This window comes from Cheilinus undulatus, linkage group 5, assembly GCF_018320785.1.
Source record: "Cheilinus undulatus linkage group 5, ASM1832078v1, whole genome shotgun sequence".
In the NCBI taxonomy this organism is placed as follows: Eukaryota; Metazoa; Chordata; class Actinopteri; order Labriformes; family Labridae; genus Cheilinus; species Cheilinus undulatus.
In genome coordinates this window covers 116,703-140,521 of record NC_054869.1, presented here as the reverse complement: position 1 = coordinate 140,521, position 23,819 = coordinate 116,703, and the positions used below count along the sequence as shown (strand labels likewise).

The window sequence follows — 23,819 nt, the reverse complement described above, 5'->3', positions numbered from 1 at the left end:
AGGATTCTGAATGGATAAAAACACTTTCAATATCAGAGTAACTGGTGTGGATTTAACCTTTAAAGACCAGAGACAGTCAGCCCAGTTCCAGGCTGGCTAGGAGACGTTCTGTCAGAGCTACAGAGCTGTGAGGACAGCGCCATCAGAGCGGACCACAGAGGGCTTTCAGAGAGCTAGGAAGTATGGTTCAAAGGTCATTTAACTCTGAACAACGCATCTCCTCTTCTATCTGACAGTGCCAGTCCCAGAGGGTTGAAGGCACTGCTGGAATGTCAACAAACATCATGTGTGATTAAAATTAAACATCAACAAAAGCAGAAAAGCTAATGACAGCCTTGTTTGGTGAATGCAGGGCTGAACAAAACCACATACAGAGCTTAACAAATGAATTAGAGCACCCTAACCCTAACCACAGTCAGGTTTCTGCCACAGCTGCCCTAAATTAACAGCATTGGTAATTACCAAACTCATTTTGATGTTTCTGCAATGGTTAATACACCAATATGTAGAAGCTCTTTAACCCAAATGATATTTTTAATGCTAAAATGGAATTATTATTGTTATCCATGAATTTTCACATTTACTGATTTACAGAAAAACTGAAAAATAGTAAAGCACATGAATATTTCTGATGAATGTGTCAGATTATAGTTATTTACTGTCATTACTGAACAGAAAAATGAGTTTTAGTGGTTGAATGTTATGCTTGATTCATTTCTGACTTCTCAGAGAAGCCCAGTGAACCGGCTCACATTTGGCTGAATTCAGTTTGAAATTCCTCATTCCTGTTCAAAATGGTAAAACGTGGAGAGCTGACTGAAAATGAAAGAGTCCACATTAAAGCACTTCATGATGCTGGATGGTCTCTGAGACAGGTATGACAGCTGGTCTGATGCATTTGTTTAGCTCTGTACATGTAGGTGACATATAGGTGTGTACATGCCAGGCACACAGATGTGACTTCAGGTTTTACCGTGGCCACAAAAACTTCAGACTCCACTTTGATCTGAGATCTTGAACCCATGCCCAGCCCTTTAACCCTAAATGAACCGATTCATGCCACTAGATATGGATGTCTGAGAGTGGGCTACATGTGTAAGGAAAAGTGTGTGTGCTCCTACGTGTGTGCTCGGGTGCGAATCTGCATGTATGTTTACGAGTGGACATGCCGTAAGTGAAGTGTTTACATTAGGATATGTTACCTGTGGATTCTGCAGCCTGGGACTAAGAAAGAGGGACATTTGGACAATTTCAACTTTGCCCTCACTTCATGGCAAGTGGATTAACAAGCATGAGGATGCACGGGTCCTTTCGACCAATAGGTAAGAATATATCATATCTCAAAGATGCAGTACATTTATATCTGTGCGTAACTGGCATATTTGTGGTCACATTTTGGTTAGAGGTGGAAATGTGCGTGTTCGTGGTTAATATCCTACATATATCATCTGATTCTTTATGCCTGTACATAAAATAAACCTAACATGAACAAATGCATTCACTCGTATTAGATTTGGTAGAGGAGGAGGCGCCAGAAAAGGAGGGTAAAACTGGCGTGTTTTACGCACGGATGGACTCATCTGTTCAGCATGGACGAATCCAAGTCATAGGCATAGTGTACAATAAGTGGCATAAAAAGGGTGTAACACTGAATTTTTTTTTTTTTCAGTAGTCAGGGTTGAAGTTGTTGAAGAGATCTGAAGCGGTGAAAGTTTAAAAAAAAAAAGTTGAAAAATGAGTATTTTATTAGCACCTGCATGTCTGCATGTCCGTTTTCTGACAAACAAGGACACAGATGTAGATAAAAATGACAAGGGACCAAGGGTTAATCTTATATTTCTGTCACATTTTAAATTCAAGCTGAACGTTATTTCCTCTTCATGTGTAATCCTCCATGTCTGGACTTTGTTAGCTTTCCTCTCCACGTACACCAATGAAACATTACATACAGCCATAAACCTGCAAAGTATCACAGTTCTGATTTAGATCTGTAGAAGCTTCTGTTGGTCTTAGTTCTAGTTTTCTAAATAACTGGATTTCTTCTTCTGTTATTTCCCTGCTGTTCTCAGAGTAATCTGTGAAACGGAGGAATACAGGGAGTGAAATAAAGCACACTGGCCTGGACTGGTGGGCAGTAAAGCCATATCAGGGATGCTAGTGTAGCAAAGTGATGGAAAACAACTCAGTCTGAGTCCAGTCAGCAGGTTTTACTCTGTAACATCCCTCACCTGTGCAGTAAACCGCTGAACCTGTGGTTTTTCCTCTCTACGTCTGATGTCTGTACTAACAGAAGCATAGCAGCATTTCTGTGGCTCTGTCTGGGACTTCAACACAAGCTGGGTTGTCCCGGTTTGTTAGTAGACCAGCGTTAAACTGATTCTGTTTAACAGTTTAGAAGTCGTGACCCGCTGTAAGTCCACGCTGAGTCCAGGAGCTGCTGTGGCGTTAACGAAGTCAGAGAGTCTGCTGTAAACACCGCTGCAGAAACTACGCTGAATCAAACACGCCACTTCTCTGAATTCCTTCACAATAAAAGTCGTTATTAGCTGTTATTATTTCTTGAATGCGTTGATTGTGAAAGGTCCAGTAAGACATGAGGTGTAGGCATTAGCAGTTTGACTCACCTCAGCATTATAGATGGGAAACCTTATCACTGAGTTCAGTCTGACATCACAGCCTTGTTTCAGGAGGAGGGGGCGGAGTTTTAACATCTGAACACGCATGTAGTCGTGTTTTCTATACCAGGGTATGATATTAAGGCCATATCGCCCAGGAGCGCCAGATACAGGGCGTTCACAAATACTCAGGGTTTGAGAGTCAGCCTGGTCTGTAGCAGCCGAGGCTAAAACCCTCCCCAAGTCACCTGCAGAGGCGCACAGGTGGAAGTTCACCTTTGAGGAGACATCCTGCTGGTGTTGATAACACGCCTAGACATCCAAAATAAAAGGACTGGGCATAAGATTCAAACCTGCAATCAGAGTCTAAAGGCTTTTAGAGGAGAGTGCAAGTCAAGTTTCATGCTGCACGGGCGATGCAGGTCTGAGACTGGGAGGGCAAGGTGCCTCCAGGAGAAGGAGAAGGGCTATAATAAAAAGTCCATCTCTGAGTTATGTGAAGAGATGTCCTATTAAAAAATAGAATGATCTGAATCAGAGAACAGAAAGTTGAACCTCTGTGAGTGTATGTAAATGTGAGTGTGTTTTTACTGAGAGCTCTGGAGTGGTCGGGGTTCCGGATGCCCTTCATCCTCAGTCTCTGCAGCAGGAGAGGAGACGTCAGCTGTCTCACCAGGTACACGGACATGGAGTAAGTCTGAAAAACACACAGCAGTGTTTCAACATCCAGAGGAGAGCTGGGGCTCAGAGAGCCACGCCTCCTCAGACTGATACAGACACGCCTCCTCAGACTGATAGAGACACGCCTCCTTAGACTGATACAGACACGTCTCTTTACACTGATACAGACACGCCTCCTTAGACTGATACAGACACGCCTCCTCAGACTGATACAGACACGCCTCCTTAGACTGATACAGACACGCCTCCTCAGACTGATACAGACACGCCTCCTCAGACTGATAGAGACACGCCTCCTTAGACTATTAGAGACACACCTCCTTAGACTGATACAGACACGCCTCCTCAGACTGATACAGACACGCCTCCTCAGACTGATACAGACACGCCTCCTCAGACTGATACAGACACGCCTCCTTAGACTGATACAGACACGCCTCCTCAGACTGATACAGACACGCCTCCTCAGACTGATACAGACACGCCTCCTTAGACTGATAGAGACACGCCTCCTTAGACTATTAGAGACACACCTCCTTAGACTGATACAGACACGCCTCCTTAGACTGATAGAGACACGCCTCCTTAGACTGATACAGACACGCCTCTTTACACTGATACAGACACGCCTCCTTAGACTGATACAGACACGCCTCCTCAGACTGATACAGACACGCCTCCTTAGACTGATACAGACACGCCTCCTCAGACTGATACAGACACGCCTCCTCAGACTGATAGAGACACGCCTCCTTAGACTATTAGAGACACACCTCCTTAGACTGATACAGACACGCCTCCTCAGACTGATACAGACACGCCTCCTCAGACTGATACAGACACGCCTCCTTAGACTGATACAGACACGCCTCCTCAGACTGATACAGACACGCCTCCTTAGACTGATAGAGACACGCCTCCTTAGACTGATACAGACACGCCTCTTTACACTGATACAGACACGCCTCCTTAGACTGATACAGACACGCCTCCTCAGACTGATAGAGACACGCCTCCTCAGACTGATAGAGACACGCCTCCTCAGACTATTAGAGACACACCTCCTTAGACTGATACAGACACGCCTCCTCAGACTGATACAGACACGCCTCCTTAGACTGATACAGACACGCCTCCTCAGACTGATACAGACACGCCTCCTCAGACTGATACAGACACACCTCCTCAGACTGATAGAGACACGCCTCCTCAGACTGATACAGACACACCTCCTTAGACTGATAGAGACACGCCTCCTTAGACTGATACAGACACGCCTCTTTACACTGATACAGACACGCCTCCTCAGACTGATACAGACACGCCTCCTCAGACTGATACAGACACGCCTCCTTAGACTGATACAGACACGCCTCCTCAGACTGATAGAGACACGCCTCCTTAGACTGATACAGACACGCCTCCTCAGACTGATACAGACACGCCTCCTTAGACTGATACAGACACGCCTCCTCAGACTGATACAGACACACCTCCTTAGACTGATACAGACACGCCTCCTCAGACTGATACAGACACGCCTCCTTAGACTATTAGAGACACACCTCCTCAGACTGATACAGACACGCCTCCTCAGACTGATACAGACACGCCTCCTCAGACTGATACAGACACGCCTCCTTAGACTGATACAGACACGCCTCCTCAGACTGATACAGACACGCCTCCTTAGACTGATACAGACACGCCTCCTCAGACTGATACAGACACACCTCCTTAGACTGATACAGACACGCCTCCTCAGACTGATAGAGACACGACTCCTTAGACTATTAGAGACACACCTCCTCAGACTGATAGAGACACGCCTCCTCAGACTGATACAGACACACCTCCTTAGACTGATACAGACACGCCTCCTCAGACTGATAGAGACACGCCTCCTTAGACTATTAGAGACACACCTCCTCAGACTGATAGAGACACGCCTCCTCAGACTGATACAGACACGCCTCCTTAGACTATTAGAGACACGCCTCCTCAGACTGATAGAGACACGCCTCCTTAGACTATTAGAGACACACCTCCTCAGACTGATACAGACACGCCTCCTCAGACTGATAGAGACACGCCTCCTTAGACTATTAGAGACACACCTCCTTAGACTGATGGAGACACGCCTCCTTAGACTGATACAGACACGCCTCCTTAGACTGATACAGACACGCCTCTTTACACTGATACAGACACGCCTCCTCAGACTGATACAGACACGCCTCCTTAGACTGATACAGACACGCCTCCTCAGACTGATACAGACACGCCTCCTTAGACTGATAGAGACACGCCTCCTCAGACTGATACAGACACGCCTCCTCAGACTGATACAGACACGCCTCCTCAGACTGATACAGACACGCCTCCTCAGACTGATAGAGACACGCCTCCTTAGACTATTAGAGACACACCTCCTTAGACTGATACAGACACGCCTCCTCAGCCTGATACAGACACGCCTCCTCAGACTGATACAGACACGCCTCCTCAGACTGATAGAGACACGCCTCCTTAGACTATTAGAGACACGCCTCCTTAGACTGATAGAGACATGCCTCCTTAGACTGATACAGACACACCTCCTTAGACTGATACAGACACGCCTCCTCAGACTGATACAGACACACCTCCTTAGACTGATAGAGACACGCCTCCTCAGACTGATACAGACACACCTCCTTAGACTGATAGAGACACACCTCCTCAGACTGATACAGACACACCTCCTTAGACTGATAGAGACAAACCTCCTAAGACTGATACAGACACACCTCCTCAGACTGATACAGACACACCTCCTCAGACTGATACAGACACGCCTCCTTAGACTGATAGAGACACGCCTCCTTAGACTGACAGAGACACCTCCTTAGACTGATAGAGACACGCCTCCTTAGACTGACAGAGACACACCTCCTCAGACTGATAGAGACACGCCTCCTCAGACTGATACAGACACGTCTCCTAAGACTGATAGAGACACGCCTCCTCAGACTGATACAGACACAAAGTCACACCTACTCAGACTGATACAGACTCGCCTCCTCAGAATGAAACAGACACACCTCCTTGGACTGAGACAGACACACCTCCTCAGACTGAAACAGACTCACCTCCTTAGACTGAGACAGACACGCCTCCTCAGACTGAAACAGACACGCCTCCTTAGACTGAAACAGACACACCTCCTCAGACTGATACAGACACACCTCCTCAGACTGATACAGACCCGCCTACTCAGACTGATACAGACACACCTCCTCAGACTGATACAGACACGCCTCCTTAGACTGAGACAGACACACCTCCTTACACTGATACAGACCCGCCTCCTTGGACTGAAACAGACACGCCTCCTTGGACTGATACAGACACGCCTCCTTAGACTGAGACAGACACACCTCCTCAGACTGATACAGACACGCCTCCTCAGACTGATAGAGACACGCCTCCTTAGACTATTAGAGACACGCCTCCTTAGACTGATAGAGACACGCCTCCTTAGACTGATACAGACACACCTCCTCAGACTGATACAGACACGCCTCCTCAGACTGATACAGACACACCTCCTTACACTGATACAGACACACCTCCTCAGACTGATACAGACACACCTCCTTACACTGATACAGACACACCTCCTTACACTGATACAGACACACCTCCTCAGACTGATACAGACACACCTCCTTACACTGATACAGACACACCTCCTTACACTGATACAGACACACCTCCTCAGACTGATACAGACACACCTCCTTACACTGATACAGACACACCTCCTCAGACTGATACAGACACGCCTCCTCAGACTGATACAGACACACCTCCTTAGACTGATACAGACACACCTCCTCAGACTGATACAGACACACCTCCTTACACTGATACAGACACGCCTACTCAGACTGATACAGACACACCTCCTCAGACTGATACAGACACACCTCCTTACACTGATACAGACACACCTCCTCAGACTGATACAGACACACCTCCTTACACTGATACAGACCCGCCTACTCAGACTGATACAGACACACCTCCTCAGACTGATACAGACACACCTCCTTAGACTGAAACAGACACACCTCCTCAGACTGATACAGACACACCTCCTCAGACTGATACAGACACACCTCCTTAGACTGATACAGACACACCTCCTCAGACTGATACAGACACACCTCCTCAGACTGATACAGACACACCTCCTTACACTGATACAGACCCGCCTACTCAGACTGATACAGACACACCTCCTTGGACTGATACAGACACACCTCCTTAGACTGATAGAGACACGCCTCCTTGGACTGATACAGACACGCCTCCTCAGACTGATAGAGAAACACCTCCTTAGACTGATATAGACACCAGCCCAATGCTCTCACCTTTCCAATCTCAGGCGCCCATGTGACTGAGATCTGGTTGGGCACGGCCGACGAGAGTCTGACAAGCGAGGTGATGTTCAGAGGTCGACCCGGTCTCTTCTGCTCAACGCCGTTTTTTGGAGGTGGAGCGTAACCCTGCAGGATGAACAGGGATTATAAAGATCATCTGGTAAGTGAAATATTGAGTTTTAAATGTTCTTTTATCTGACTAGAATGCACTTACAGGCAGAGGGAAGAGTTTCCCATTGACCTTTATACAAAGACTGTTGGGGTAGTTGTCATCCTGAGGACAGCTCGTTTCTGACAAACAGAACCTGGAAAAAAGCACAAAAACACAAATAAATAATTACTCAGTAAAACACACTAAGACGTAAAAATGTGAAATGTGTCCATGTGTTATAAATGTGTTGGTGTGAGCTCTCTGAGTCATCACCTGTCTAGACATTATTCATTATTATTCAATATAATTAGGTAACTCTGAATGTCATAATTAGGTGACTCTGACTTTCATTATTAGGTGACTCTGACTGTCATTATTAGGTGACTCTGACTGTCATTATTAGGTGACTCTGACTGTCATTTTTAGGTGACTCTGACTGTCATTATTAGGTGACTCTGACTGTCATTTTTAGGTGACTCTGACTGTCATTATTAGGTGACTCTGACTGTCATTAATAGGTGACTCTGACTGTCATTATTAGGTGACTCTGACTGTCATTATTAGGTGACTCTGACTGTCATTATTAGGTGACTCTGACTGTCATTATTAGGTGACTCTGACTGTCATTATTAGGTGACTCTGACTGTCATTATTAGGTGACTCTGACTGTCATTATTAGGTGACTCTGACTGTCATTATTAGGTGACTCTGACTGTCATTATTAGGTGACTCTGACTTTAATTATTAGGTGACTCTGACTGTCATTAATAGGTGACTCTGACTTTAATTATTAGGTGACTCTGACTGTCATTATTAGGTGACTCTGACTGACATTATTAGGTGACTCTGACTGTCATTATTAGGTGACTGTCATTAATAGGTGACTCTGACTGTCATTATTAGGTGACTCTGACTGTCACTATTAGGTGACTCTTACTGTCATTATTAGGTGACTCTGACTGTCATTATTAGGTGACTCTGACTGTCATTATTAGGTGACTCTGACTGTCATTATTAGGTGACTCTGACTGTCATTATTAGGTGACTGTCATTATTAGGTGACTCTGACTGTCATTATTAGGTGACTGTCATTATTAGGTGACTGTCATTATTAGGGGACTCTGACTGTCATTATTAGGTGACTCTGACTGTCATTATTAGGTGACTGTCATTATTAGGGGACTCTGACTGTCATTATTAGGTGACTCTTACTGTCATTATTAGGTGACTCTGACTGTCATTATTAGGTGACTCTGACTGTCATTATTAGGGGACTCTGACTGTCATTATTAGGTGACTCTGACTGTCATTATTAGGTGACTGTCATTATTAGGTGACTCTGACTGTCATTATTAGGTGACTGTCATTATTAGGTGACTCTGACTGTCATTATTAGGTGACTGTCATTATTAGGTGACTCTGACTGTCATTATTAGGTGACTGTCATTATTAGGTGACTCTGACTGTCATTATTAGGTGACTGTCATTATTAGGTGACTCTGACTGTCATTATTAGGTGACTGTCATTATTAGGTGACTGTCATTATTAGGTGACTGTCATTATTAGGTGACTCTGACTGTCATTATTAGGTGACTCTGACTGTCATTATTAGGTGACTCTGACTGTCATTATTAGGTGACTGTTGTCATTATTAGGTGACTCTGACTGTCATTATTAGGTGACTGTCATTATTAGGTGACTCTGACTGTCATTATTAGGTGACTGTCATTATTAGGTGACTCTGACTGTCATTATTAGGTGACTCTGACTGTCATTATTAGGTGACTCTGACTGTCATTATTAGGTGACTGTCATTATTAGGTGACTCTGACTGTCATTATTAGGTGACTGTCATTATTAGGTGACTCTGACTGTCATTATTAGGTGACTCTGACTGTCATTATTAGGTGACTCTGACTGTCATTATTAGGTGACTCTGACTGTCATTATTAGGTGACTGTCATTATTAGGTGACTCTGACTGTCATTATTAGGTGACTGTCATTATTAGGTGACTCTGACTGTCATTATTAGGTGACTGTCATTATTAGGTGACTCTGACTGTCATTATTAGGTGACTGTCATTATTAGGTGACTCTGACTGTCATTATTAGGTGACTGTCATTATTAGGTGACTGTCATTATTAGGTGACTGTTGTTATTATTAGGTGACTCTGACTGTCATTATTAGGTGACTCTGACTGTCATTATTAGGTGACTCTGACTGTCATTATTAGGTGACTGTCATTATTAGGTGACTCTGACTGTCATTATTAGGTGACTGTCATTATTAGGTGACTCTGACTGTCATTATTAGGTGACTGTCATTATTAGGTGACTCTGACTGTCATTATTAGGTGACTGTCATTATTAGGTGACTCTGACTGTCATTATTAGGTGACTCTGACTGTCATTATTAGGTGACTCTGACTGTCATTATTAGGTGACTGTTGTTATTATGTGACTCTGACTGTCATTATTAGGTGACTGTCATTATTAGGTGACTCTGACTGTCATTATTAGGTGACTGTAATTATTAGGTGACTCTGTCATTATTAGGTGACTGTCATTATTAGGTGACTGTCATTAATAGGTGACTCTGACTGTCATTTTTAGGTGACTCTGACTGTCATTAATAGGTGACTCTGACTGTCATTATTAGGTGACTCTGACTGTCATTATTAGGTGACTCTGACTGTCATTATTAGGTGACTCTGACTGTCATTATTAGGTGACTCTGACTGTCATTAATAGGTGACTCTGACTGTCATTATTAGGTGACTCTGACTGTCATTATTAGGTGACTCTGACTGTCATTATTAGGTGACTCTGACTGTCATTATTAGGTGACTCTGACTGTCATTTTTAGGTGACTCTGACTGTCATTATTAGGTGACTCTGACTGTCATTATTAGGTGACTCTGACTGTCATTATTAGGTGACTCTGACTGTCATTATTAGGTGACTCTGACTGTCATTATTAGGTGACTCTGACTTTAATTATTAGGTGACTCTGACTTTAATTATTAGGTGACTCTGACTGTCATTAATAGGTGACTCTGACTGTCATTATTAGGTGACTCTGACTGTCATTATTAGGTGACTCTGACTGTCATTATTAGGTGACTCTGACTGTCATTATTAGGTGACTGTCATTATTAGGTGACTCTGACTGTCATTATTAGGTGACTCTGACTGTCATTATTAGGTGACTCTGACTGTCATTATTAGGTGACTCTGACTGTCATTATTAGGTGACTCTGACTGTCATTATTAGGTGACTCTGACTGTCATTATTAGGTGACTCTGACTGTCATTATTAGGTGACTGTCATTATTAGGTGACTCTGACTGTCATTATTAGGTGACTGTCATTATTAGGTGACTGTCATTATTAGGTGACTCTGACTGTCATTATTAGGTGACTGTCATTATTAGGTGACTCTGACTGTCATTATTAGGTGACTGTCATTATTTGGGGACTCTGACTGTCATTATTAGGTGACTCTTACTGTCATTATTAGGTGACTCTGACTGTCATTATTAGGGGACTCTGACTGTCATTATTAGGGGACTCTGACTGTCATTATTAGGTGACTCTGACTGTCATTATTAGGTGACTGTCATTATTAGGTGACTCTGACTGTCATTATTAGGTGACTGTCATTATTAGGTGACTCTGACTGTCATTATTAGGTGACTGTCATTATTAGGTGACTCTGACTGTCATTATTAGGTGACTGTCATTATTAGGTGACTCTGACTGTCATTATTAGGTGACTGTCATTATTAGGTGACTGTCATTATTAGGTGACTGTTGTTATTATTAGGTGACTCTGACTGTCATTATTAGGTGACTCTGACTGTCATTATTAGGTGACTCTGACTGTCATTATTAGGTGACTGTTGTCATTATTAGGTGACTCTGACTGTCATTATTAGGTGACTGTCATTATTAGGTGACTCTGACTGTCATTATTAGGTGACTGTCATTATTAGGTGACTCTGACTGTCATTATTAGGTGACTCTGACTGTCATTATTAGGTGACTCTGACTGTCATTATTAGGTGACTGTCATTATTAGGTGACTCTGACTGTCATTATTAGGTGACTGTCATTATTAGGTGACTCTGACTGTCATTATTAGGTGACTCTGACTGTCATTATTAGGTGACTCTGACTGTCATTATTAGGTGACTCTGACTGTCATTATTAGGTGACTCTGACTGTCATTATTAGGTGACTGTCATTATTAGGTGACTCTGACTGTCATTATTAGGTGACTGTCATTATTAGGTGACTCTGACTGTCATTATTAGGTGACTGTCATTATTAGGTGACTCTGACTGTCATTATTAGGTGACTGTCATTATTAGGTGACTCTGACTGTCATTATTAGGTGACTGTCATTATTAGGTGACTGTCATTATTAGGTGACTGTTGTTATTATTAGGTGACTCTGACTGTCATTATTAGGTGACTGTCATTATTAGGTGACTCTGACTGTCATTATTAGGTGACTCTGACTGTCATTATTAGGTGACTCTGACTGTCATTATTAGGTGACTGTCATTATTAGGTGACTCTGACTGTTATTAATAGGTGAGTGTCATTATTAGGTGACTCTGACTGTCATTATTAGGTGACTCTGACTGTCATTATTAGGTGACTCTGACTGTCATTATTAGGTGACTGTTGTTATTATGTGACTCTGACTGTCATTATTAGGTGACTGTCATTATTAGGTGACTCTGACTGTCATTATTAGGTGACTGTAATTATTAGGTGACTCTGTCATTATTAGGTGACTGTCATTATTAGGTGACTGTCATTATTAGGTGACTCTTACTGTCATTATTAGGTGACTCTGACTGTCATTATTAGGTGACTGTCATTATTAGGTGACTCTGACTGTCATTATTAGGTGACTGTTGTTATTATTAGGTGACTCTGACTGTCATTATTAGGTGACTCTGACTGTCATTATTAGGTGACTCTGACTGTCATTATTAGGTGACTGTCATTATTAGGTGACTCTGACTGTCATTATTAGGTGACTCTGACTGTCATTATTAGGTGACTCTGACTGTCATTATTAGGTGACTGTCATTATTAGGTGACTCTGACTGTCATTATTAGGTGACTGTCATTATTAGGTGACTCTGACTGTCATTATTAGGTGACTGTAATTATTAGGTGACTCTGTCATTATTAGGTGACTGTCATTATTAGGTGACTGTCATTATTAGGTGACTGTCATTATTAGGTGACTCTGACTGTCATTATTAGGTGACTCTGACTGTCATTATTAGGTGACTGTCATTATTAGGTGACTCTGACTGTCATTATTAGGTGACTCTGACTGTCATTATTAGGTGACTGTCATTATTAGGTGACTGTCATTATTAGGTAACTCTGACTGTCATTATTAGGTGACTCTGACTGTCATTATTAGGTGACTGTCATTATTAGGTGACTGTCATTATTAGGTGACTCTGACTGTCATTATTAGGTGACTCTGTCATTATTAGGTGACTCTGACTGTCATTATTAGGTGACTGTCATTATTAGGTGACTCTGACTGTCATTATTAGGTGACTCTGACTGTCATTATTAGGTGACTCTGTCATTATTAGGTGACTCTGACTGTCATTATTAGGTGACTCTGACTGTCATTATTAGGTGACTGTCATTATTAGGTGACTCTGATTGTCATTATTAGGTGACTGTCATTATTAGGTGACTCTGATTGTCATTATTAGGTGACTGTTATTATTAGGTAACTGTCATTATTAGGTGACTGTCATTATTAGGTGACTCTGATTGTCATTATTAGGTGACTGTCATTATTAGGTGACTCTGATTGTCATTATTAGGTGACTGTCATTATTAGGTGACTGTCATTATTAGGTGACTCTGACTGTCATTATTAGGTGACTGTCATTATTAGGTGACTCTGACTGTCATTATTAGGTGACTCTGACTGTCATTATTAGGTGACTGTCATTATTAGGTGACTCTGACTGTCATTATTAGGTGACAGTCATTATTAGGTGACTCTGACTGTCATTATTAGGTGACTCTGACTGTCATTATTAGGTGACTCTGACTGTCATTATTAGGTGACTCTGACTGTCATTATTAGGTGACTGTCATTATTAGGTGACTCTGACTGTCATTATTAGGTGACTGTCATTATTAGGTGACTCTGACTGTCATTATTAGGTAACTGTCATAATTAGGTAACTCTGACTGTCATTATTAGGTGACTGTCATTATTAGGTGACTCTGATTGTCATTATTAGGTGACTGTCATTATTAGGTTACTGTCATTATTAGGTGACTGTCATTATTAGGTGACTCTGACTGTATTAGGTGACTGTCATTATTAGGTTACTGTCATTATTAGGTGACTGTCATTATTAGGTGACTCTGACTGTATTAGGTGACTGTCATTATTAGGTGACTCTGATTGTCATTATTAGGTGACTGTCATTATTAGGTGACTCTGATTGTCATTATTAGATGACTGTCATTATTAGGTGACTCTGACTGTATTAGGTGACTGTCATTATTAGGTGACTCTGATTGTCATTATTAGGTGACTGTCATTATTAGGTAACTCTGACTGTCATTATTAGGTGACTGTCATTATTAGGTCACTGTCATTATTAGGTAACTCTGACTGTCATTATTAGGTGACTCTGACTGTCATTATTAGGTAACTCTGACTGTCGTTATTAGGTGACTGTCATTATTAGGTGACTCTGACTGTCATTATTAGGTGACTGTCATTATTAGGTAACTCTGACTGTCATTATTAGGTGACTGTTATTATTAGGTAACTGTCATTATTAGGTGACTGTCATTATTAGGTGACTCTGACTGTCATTATTAGGTGACTGTTATTATTAGGTAACTGTCATTATTAGGTGACTGTCATTATTAGGTGACTGTCATTATTAGGTTACTGTCATTATTAGGTGACTCTGATTGTCATTATTAGGTGACTGTTATTATTAGGTGACTGTCATTATTAGGTTACTGTCATTATTAGGTGACTCTGATTGTCATTATTAGGTGACTGTTATTATTAGGTGACTCATTATTAGGTGACTGTCATTATTAGGTGACTCTGATTGTCATTATTAGGTGACTGTCATTATTAGGTGACTGTCATTATTAGGTTACTGTCATTATTAGGTGACTCTGATTGTCATTATTAGGTGACTGTTATTATTAGGTGACTGTCATTATTAGGTTACTGTCATTATTAGGTGACTGTCATTATTAGGTGACTGTCATTATTAGGTAACTCTGACTGTCATTATTAGGTGACTGTTATTATAAGGTAACTGTCATTATTAGGTGACTGTCATTATTAGGTGACTCTGATTGTCATTATTAGGTGACTGTCATCATTAGGTGACTGTCATTATTAGGTAACTCTGACTGTCATTATTAGGTGACTGTTATTATAAGGTAACTGTCATTATTAGGTGACTGTCATTATTAGGTAACTCTGACTGTCATTATTAGGTGACTCTGACTGTCATTATTAGGTGACTCTGACTGTCATTATTAGGTGACTGTCATTATTAGGTGACTCTGACTGTCATTATTAGGTGACTGTCATTATTAGGTGACTCTGACTGTCATTAGGTGACTGTCATTATTAGGTGACTCTGACTGTCATTATTAGGTGACTGTCATTATTAGGTGACTCTGACTGTCATTATTAGGTGACTGTCATTATTAGGTGACTCTGACTGTCATTATTAGGTGACTGTCATTATTAGGTGACTCTGACTGTCATTATTAGGTGACTGTCATTATTAGGTGACTGTCATTATTAGGTGACTGTCATTATTAGGTGACTCTGATTGTCATTATTAGGTGACTGTCATTATTAGGTGACTCTGATTGTCATTATTAGGTGACTGTCATTATTAGGTAACTCTGACTGTCATTATTAGGTGACTGTCATTATTAGGTCACTGTCATTATTAGGTAACTCTGACTGTCATTATTAGGTGACTGACTGTCATTATTAGGTGACTCTGACTGTCATTATTAGGTGACTCTGACTGTCATTATTAGGTGACTCTGACTGTCATTATTAGGTAACTCTGACTGTCGTTATTAGGTGACTGTCATTATTAGGTGACTCTGACTGTCATTATTAGGTGACTGTCATTATTAGGTGACTCTGACTGACATTATTAGGTGACTGTCATTATTAGGTGACTCTGACTGTCATTATTAGGTGACTGTCATTATTAGGTAACTCTGACTGTCATTATTAGGTGACTGTTATTATTAGGTGACTCTGACTGTCATTATTAGGTGACTGTTATTATTAGGTAACTGTCATTATTAGGTGACTGTCATTATTAGGTGACTCTGATTGTCATTATTAGGTGACTGTTATTATTAGGTAACTGTCATTATTAGGTTACTGTCATTATTAGGTGACTGTCATTATTAGGTGACTCTGATTGTCATTATTAGGTGACTGTCATCATTAGGTGACTGTCATTATTAGGTAACTCTGACTGTCATTATTAGGTGACTGTTATTATAAGGTAACTGTCATTATTAGGTGACTGTCATTATTAGGTAACTCTGACTGTCATTATTAGGTGACAGTCATTATTAGGTGACTCTGACTGTCATTATTAGGTGACTGTCATTATTAGGTGACTCTGACTGTCATTATTAGGTGACTGTCATTATTAGGTGACTCTGACTGTCATTATTAGGTGACTGTCATTATTAGGGAACTCTGACTGTCATTATTAGGTGACTGTCATTATTAGGTGACTCTGACTGTCATTATTAGGTGACTGTCATTATTAGGTGACTCTGACTGTCATTATTAGGTGACTGTCATTATTAGGTGACTCTGACTGTCATTATTAGGTGACTGTCATTATTAGGTGACTCTGACTGTCATTATTAGGTGACTCTGTCATTATTAGGGGACTCTGCTCTGGTCTCTCTGAGTTTAGCTGTACTTAAATGAGTTATTTTATCACAATCAGATTTTATTCATTGGTATCAGAGATGAAAGCGTCTCTGTACACACGGATACTGTTAGATACAATCCGATTCAGATATACGTGCTCGTCTATCTCAGTCTAACCTGCATAAACATTTTCTGACATGTGCCTTATCGTCTCACTGGTTAAATCTACAGACAGTTTGCCATAGAAGAAGAAATTCTTCTTCTGCACCTGTACACAAACTCCCTTGACTTTACACTAGCCATCCCCAAATGATGGCCTGCGGGCCAGGTCCCGTGCCAGCAGGTGTCATCTGACCCACCAGACGTTTGGGGGAAAAGATGAATATTTCTAATATTAAGGATTTATTTTGTCTACGTTTGATGTTTTTTTTTCTTTAAGATGAAGAATTTAACCAGCGTGCACAGCTGCACTTCTCTCTCCCATAGAGTCCAGTCCTGTCCACTTCTGACTAGGTTTCTGCATCTCAGGCCTTAACAAATATCAGAGCCAGAGGTTTGTACCTGCTAAAACCAAACTTCTATCTCTGTGGGAGTGTGCATATGAAGCATTTTCATCCCGATCAGGCATTTATTCTGATGTAGCCTTTGTCTGTCCTTCACTCACCTCAGCTGGATCTGGACCATGTAGTCCCTCCGTCCTCCTGGTAAAAAGTCCCTGTAAACACACGTTTGATGAATTCTTCACCCTTCCAGCCACAGATCATTTCTCAGAGAACAGTTACATCAGTCCTACCTGGAGATACAGACTTCTCTAACTTGCTGTGGCGTCAGAGCAAAGATGAAATATTTTTCTTGGTGGTATCTCTGAGCAGCACTGGCTCCTGGAAACACAAGATGACAGATCAACACAGGAGAGTGGATGGAGTTTGTCCAGAAAACACAGATGGGGGATTGGGGGATTAGTCCTGACTGATTAGAGAACAGGACCATCAAACTGATCCTCATTGTTGGAGACATGTTAGCGTTAACCATGGATGCATCATGTTCAGAGTTTCTGACAGGAAAACATCCTGGTGGTGTCTGACTGGGCTAAGTCTTTACGATTATTATCTGACTAATCTCACATTAGTTTACAGGTTGTGTTGTGAATCAAAGAGTAGAGTTAGACCGATAAAGTCCGCCCTCTCCAGAGAAAGCTCAGGATTTAGATCAGGGGTGTCAACCTCAGTCACAGCAGGGGCCGGATTCTGGATTCAGGTCTAACCTGAGGGCCTACCAGGGTCCACATTTAACCAGAACCGTCAACCTCATTCTCACCAGTAATAAAATATAAGAAAAAAAACAGCACTGATGAGAAATCATTTGGAAATACAAAAAGTATAAATGAAAAGTTTAAAGGCTTAAATCTGAGATTAAAAGTCAAACTTAATAGTTTAAAAGACCAGAATACAATATTAAAAATAGAAAATGTTTTTAAAGAGCAAATATATGAGGAGAAAGTTGAAATCATGAGTTTAAAAGAAAAAATATGACTTAAAATCTTAAATTGTGAGTCTGATAGGTCAAAATATGAGATTAAAAAGTCAAATATTAGGACTTTAAAATGTCCAAATATGAGCTAGAATTCAAAATGATGACTTAAAAAGTTAAAAATGGGACTGAAATTCTAAACTGGGAGTGTAAAAGGTCAAAATATGATATAAAAAGTAAAAATCATTAATTTAAAATGTCAAAATATGATAAAAAAATAAACTCATATGTTTGAAAGTCAAAATATGGGATTAAAACCCAAAGTATGGAGTTAAAAAGGTCAAAATATGACTTAAAATTCAAAACTATGAATCTAGAAGATAAAAATGTGACGTATAAAGTCCAAATTCTCAGTTGAAAAGGTCAAAGTATGAAATGAAAAGTCAAAATCCTAAGATTGAGTCATAATCTTGAGATGAACACACACATACACACACACACTCTTGACTTTTTATGAAATTTTCTTGCTCCTTACTTTCCATATTTTTATGGCTTAACAAGGAGACTTTAAATAATCAGCTGAAGTTTACATTTTTTACATTTCCAGCTCTGATCTGAGCAGATGAGGATGACGGTAACGCCCCACACCAGCGATACGAGTGTGTGCAGCAGTCTTTACCTTCACGCTGACAGGTAAAGGTACCTTTACCTAACAGGATTTTAAAGTTTAAATCAGCTGATATTAGGCTGGTCGTGTCTGTATTAATCTTTCATTCCTATGTTTGTCTCCTGTTAAACCATCCACCATCTGGACTTCCTGTCACAGCTAGTCCTAACAGACGGAACACTCTGGAACAGTCCTGCTGTCCGTTTAGTCAGACGCCACTGAGGAACCATGAGACCATGAACCAGCAGAAAAACCAGGACAGACCCAGACTGGAGGGCTTGATGAGGACGTCCAGCACGTCGTAGAAGGGGAGGGGCTTCATCTGCACGTCAGGGTGGACGGGGGGAATGAGGGGGGCGGGCTGTGGAAGGTTCATGCTGGGTTTGACCTCTCACCGTTGTTTGACCAAAAGACAGGCTGTGGTGTGAGTTAGAGAGCTGAAACCTGCACACAGAAAGGTCAAAGGTCAGAGGCAGAGGAAAATAAAGAACTGTCTGCATAGATGCTGTCATAGCCTGAAGGACGACCATACGACCCCTCCCAACAACACTCGGAATTTATTGTTGTTAGTGTTTAAATCAACAAATATCCCTACTGGATAGAACCACAAACCTCCAAACCAGAATGTGGAACAACTTAGTCTACTCTGGTAGACGTTGTTCAGAAGCTACTCTGGTAGACGGCGTTCAGAAGCTACTCTGGTAGACGGTGTTCAGAAGCTACTCTGGTAGACGGTGTTCAGAAGCTACTCTGGTAGACGGTGTTCAGAAGCTACTCTGGTAGACGTTGTTCAGGGGCTACTCTGGTAGACGGCGTTCAGAAGCTACTCTGGTAGACGGCGTTCAGAAGCTACTCTGGTAGACGGCGTTCAGAAGCTACTCTGGTAGACGTTGTTCAGAAGCTACTCTGGTAGACGGCGTTCAGAAGCTACTCTGGTAGACGGCGTTCAGAAGCTACTCTGGTAGACGGCTTTCAGGGGCTACTCTGGTAGACGGCGTTCAGAAGCTACTCTGGTAGACGGCGTTCAGAAGCTACTCTGGTAGACGGCGTTCAGAAGCTACTCTGGTAGACGGCGTTCAGGGGCTACTCTGGTAGACGGCGTTCAGAAGCTACTCTGGTAGACGGCGTTCAGGGGCTACTCTGGTAGACGGCGTTCAGAAGCTACTCTGGTAGACGGCGTTCAGGGGCTACTCTGGTAGACGGCGTTCAGGGGCTACTCTGGTAGACGGCGTTCAGAAGCTACTCTGGTAGACGGCGTTCAGAAGCTACTCTGGTAGACGGCGTTCAGAAGCTACTCTGGTAGACGGCGTTCAGAAGCTACTCTGGTAGACGGCGTTCAGAAGCTACTCTGGTAGACGGCGTTCAGGGGCTACTCTGGTAGACGGCGTTCAGAAGCTACTCTGGTAGACGGCGTTCAGAAGCTACTCTGGTAGACGGCGTTCAGAAGCTACTCTGGTAGACGGCGTTCAGGGGCTACTCTGGTAGACGGCGTTCAGAAGCTACTCTGGTAGACGGCGTTCAGAAGCTACTCTGGTAAACGGCGTTCAGAAGCTACTCTGATAGACGGCGTTCAGGGGCTACTCTGGTAGACGGGGTTCAGAAGCTACTCTGGTAGACGGTGTTCAGGGGCTACTCTGGTAGACGGCGTTCAGAAGCTACTCTGGTAGACGGCGTTCAGGGTAAAAAACTGTTATTAAATCTGTCAGCTTCCTGCTGTTTACATTATTGTAAATGTTTGAAAGCTGTGAGGGTCTTCCCTCATCCTCATCCTCATCCTGACAAGGAGAAGACCCAGGAGCAGACCCAGGAGCAGATGATCTGTTATCTTAGAGACTAGGAGCTGGACTACTGAGTTAAACTGTGTAAACCACTGTATACATAATAAACAGAATATTTAACAGATAAATAAATATAATCTGTTATCTTAGAGACTTATATTATATTATTTTTTGTTATATTATTTTTTATCATATTATATTTTGTTAGATTATATTTTGTTATATTATATTTTATTATATTATATTTTTTATATTTTATTATATTATATTGTTATATTTTGTTATATTTTTGATATCATATTTTGTTATATTTTTTATATTATATTTTGTTATATTTTGTTATATTATATTTTTTTATATTTTATTATATTATATTTTGTTATATTATATTTTTTTATATTTTATTATATTATATTTTGTTATATTATAATTTGTTATATTTAATTATATTATATTTTGTTATATTATATTTTGTTATATTTTGTTATATTATATTTTATTATATTTTATTATATTTTGTTATATTATATTTTGTTATATTTTATTATATTATATTTTGTTTTATTTTATTCTATTATATTTTATTCTATTATATTTTGTTATATATTATTGTATTATATTTTGTTATATTATATTTTGTTATATTTTATTCTATTATATTTTGTTATATATTATTATATTATATTTTGTTATATTTTATTATATTATATTTTGTTATATTTTGTTATATTATATTTTGTTATATTTTATTCTATTATATTTTATTATATTATATTTTGTTTTATATTATTATATTATATTTTGTTATATTTTATTCTATTATATTTTGTTATATTTTATTATATTATATTTTATTCTATTATATTTTGTTATATTTTATTATATTATATTTTGTTATATTTTATTATATTATATTTTGTTATATTTTATTATATTATATTTTGTTATATTTTGTTATATTTTATTATATTATATTTTATTTTATTTATTTCTATTATATTTTATTCTATTATATTTTGTTATATTTTATTATATTATATTTTGTTATATTTTGTTATATTATATTTTGTTATATTTTATTCTATTATATTTTGTTATATATTATTATATTATATTTTGTTATATTTTATTATATTATATTTTGTTATATTTTGTTATATTATATTTTGTTATATTTTATTCTATTATATTTTATTCTATTATATTTTGTTATATATTATTGTATTATATTTTGTTATACTATATTTTGTTATATTTTATTCTATTATATTTTGTTATATATTATTATATCATATTTTGTTATATTTTATTCTATTATATTTTGTTATATATTATTATATTATATTTTGTTTTATTCTATTCTATTATATTTTGTTATATTTTATTATATTATATTTTGTTATATTTTATTATATTATATTTTGTTATATTTTATTATATTATATTTTGTTATATTTTATTATATTATATTTTGTTATATTTTATTATATTATATTTTGTTATATTTTATTATATTATATTTTGTTATATATTATTATATTAAATTTTGTTATAATTTATTATATTATATATTGTTATATTATATATTGTTATATTATATATTATTATATTATATTATATTATGTTATATTATGTTATATTTTATTCTATTATATTTTGTTATATATTATTATATCATATTTTGTTATATTTTATTCTATTATATTTTGTTATATATTATTATATTATATTTTGTTATATTTTATTCTATTATATTTTGTTATATTTTATTATATTATATTTTGTTATATTATATTTTGTTATATTATATTTTATTATATTATATTTTATTATGTTATATTTTGTTATATTTTATTCTATTATATTTTGTTATATTTTGTCATATTTTATTTTGTCATATATCCGGTTCTAATCATCGTTAACTTTCTCTGATGGCTGTAAATGAAGGTTTCCGGCTGTCAGACAGGATTAAATAAATAATTACTGATATAAACACACCGACAGTTGAAGCAGTCTCTAACAGACCTCACTGAAACCACTAAATCAATGATAACACTGATGAAGATGAAGAGGAAGGCTCAGAGTGAACGGCTGCTTAGACACAAACTGTTAGCATTGATGCTAACTGAAGCTAAAAACATGACCGATCTGACCGGAAGCTCTCTGACAGACTTCCGTCGTCACCAACCTTCATAAATCAACATCTTCCGTCATTAGCTGACCTTCTAGAAGGTTTCCTGTCGGCTACAGTCATGAATACATCGATGTTTTTCTCTTAGCATACCTGGAACTCCCCTCTCTCCGCCATCATGTAGCTCCACTTCACCCGCCCAGAACAACTACTTCCGGGTCACGCCGAGGTCACCGGAGGACTGCCGGACCAGTTCTTCTTCGTCGTCTTTTTCCCACCAGAGCCATGAAGAAGATTAATCAGATTTTTTTGGTTATATTTGGAAAAGCTGCACCGACTTTACCAGTCTAGACTTGATTTCATGAACGGAAATTTAAAAACTAAATGATTTAAAATCCCTTTTAAAGCAACAACAGCTTCTGCTTTCATATTCCCAGAAATGTTTCAGACATTAGGAGGAAGCATTCAGAGGTTTCCTGTTAAACTTTCCTTTTTCCCCCACAGGCTCTTCTGCTGGTCAGCGCTGTATGACCACAGGTTCACGCCCGTGGAGCTACAGCTGTGTTAGAGTAACAGTAAGGAGCCGATGGAGGAAGACTTCTGGCCTGAGGGTCGTCTGTTGATGAAGGAGGATGTATGGGGCGGCAGCAGCGAAGGAGCTCGGCCGGAGAGCAGAGGGTTCGAGTCCCGGTGGGAGCGGAGCCTGGTCCTGGCCCGGGGCGCCGAACCCCCAACAGCTCACGGCAGTGCTTAGCAATGAGAGCAAGGCCATCGCTGTGTGTGTGTGTGTAAAACAAACAACAACACTACGAGGATGAATGAAGTACAACTTCACTTTATAGGGTCCCACGAAAACTTTAGTTTGAAATATACTTTAAATATCATCATAATCCTCCACATCTATACCAACAGCAGTCCCTGCCTCCATCCC

At 39.6% G+C, this 23,819-nt stretch overlaps 1 protein-coding gene across 3 annotated transcripts in view; it reads right to left on the bottom strand.

The window, feature by feature from the left end:
* pias2 (protein inhibitor of activated STAT, 2) overlaps nucleotides 1-23,083 on the bottom strand; it is a 39,083-nt gene extending 16,000 nt beyond the window's left edge. The window contains exons 1-7 of one of the 3 annotated variants that reach the window (XM_041787586.1): nucleotides 23,042-23,083; nucleotides 19,244-19,423; nucleotides 17,636-17,723; nucleotides 17,507-17,557; nucleotides 7,938-8,028; nucleotides 7,715-7,849; nucleotides 3,207-3,312 (exon numbers count right to left, since the gene is read on the bottom strand). In XM_041787586.1, coding sequence (XP_041643520.1) covers nucleotides 3,207-3,312; nucleotides 7,715-7,849; nucleotides 7,938-8,028; nucleotides 17,507-17,557; nucleotides 17,636-17,723; nucleotides 19,244-19,355 — 583 coding nt within the window. In that variant the 5' untranslated portion in view covers nucleotides 19,356-19,423; nucleotides 23,042-23,083. The other 2 variants (XM_041787587.1, XM_041787585.1) reach the window with 2 other exon arrangements.
* Nucleotides 23,084-23,819: the final 736 nt, after the last annotated feature.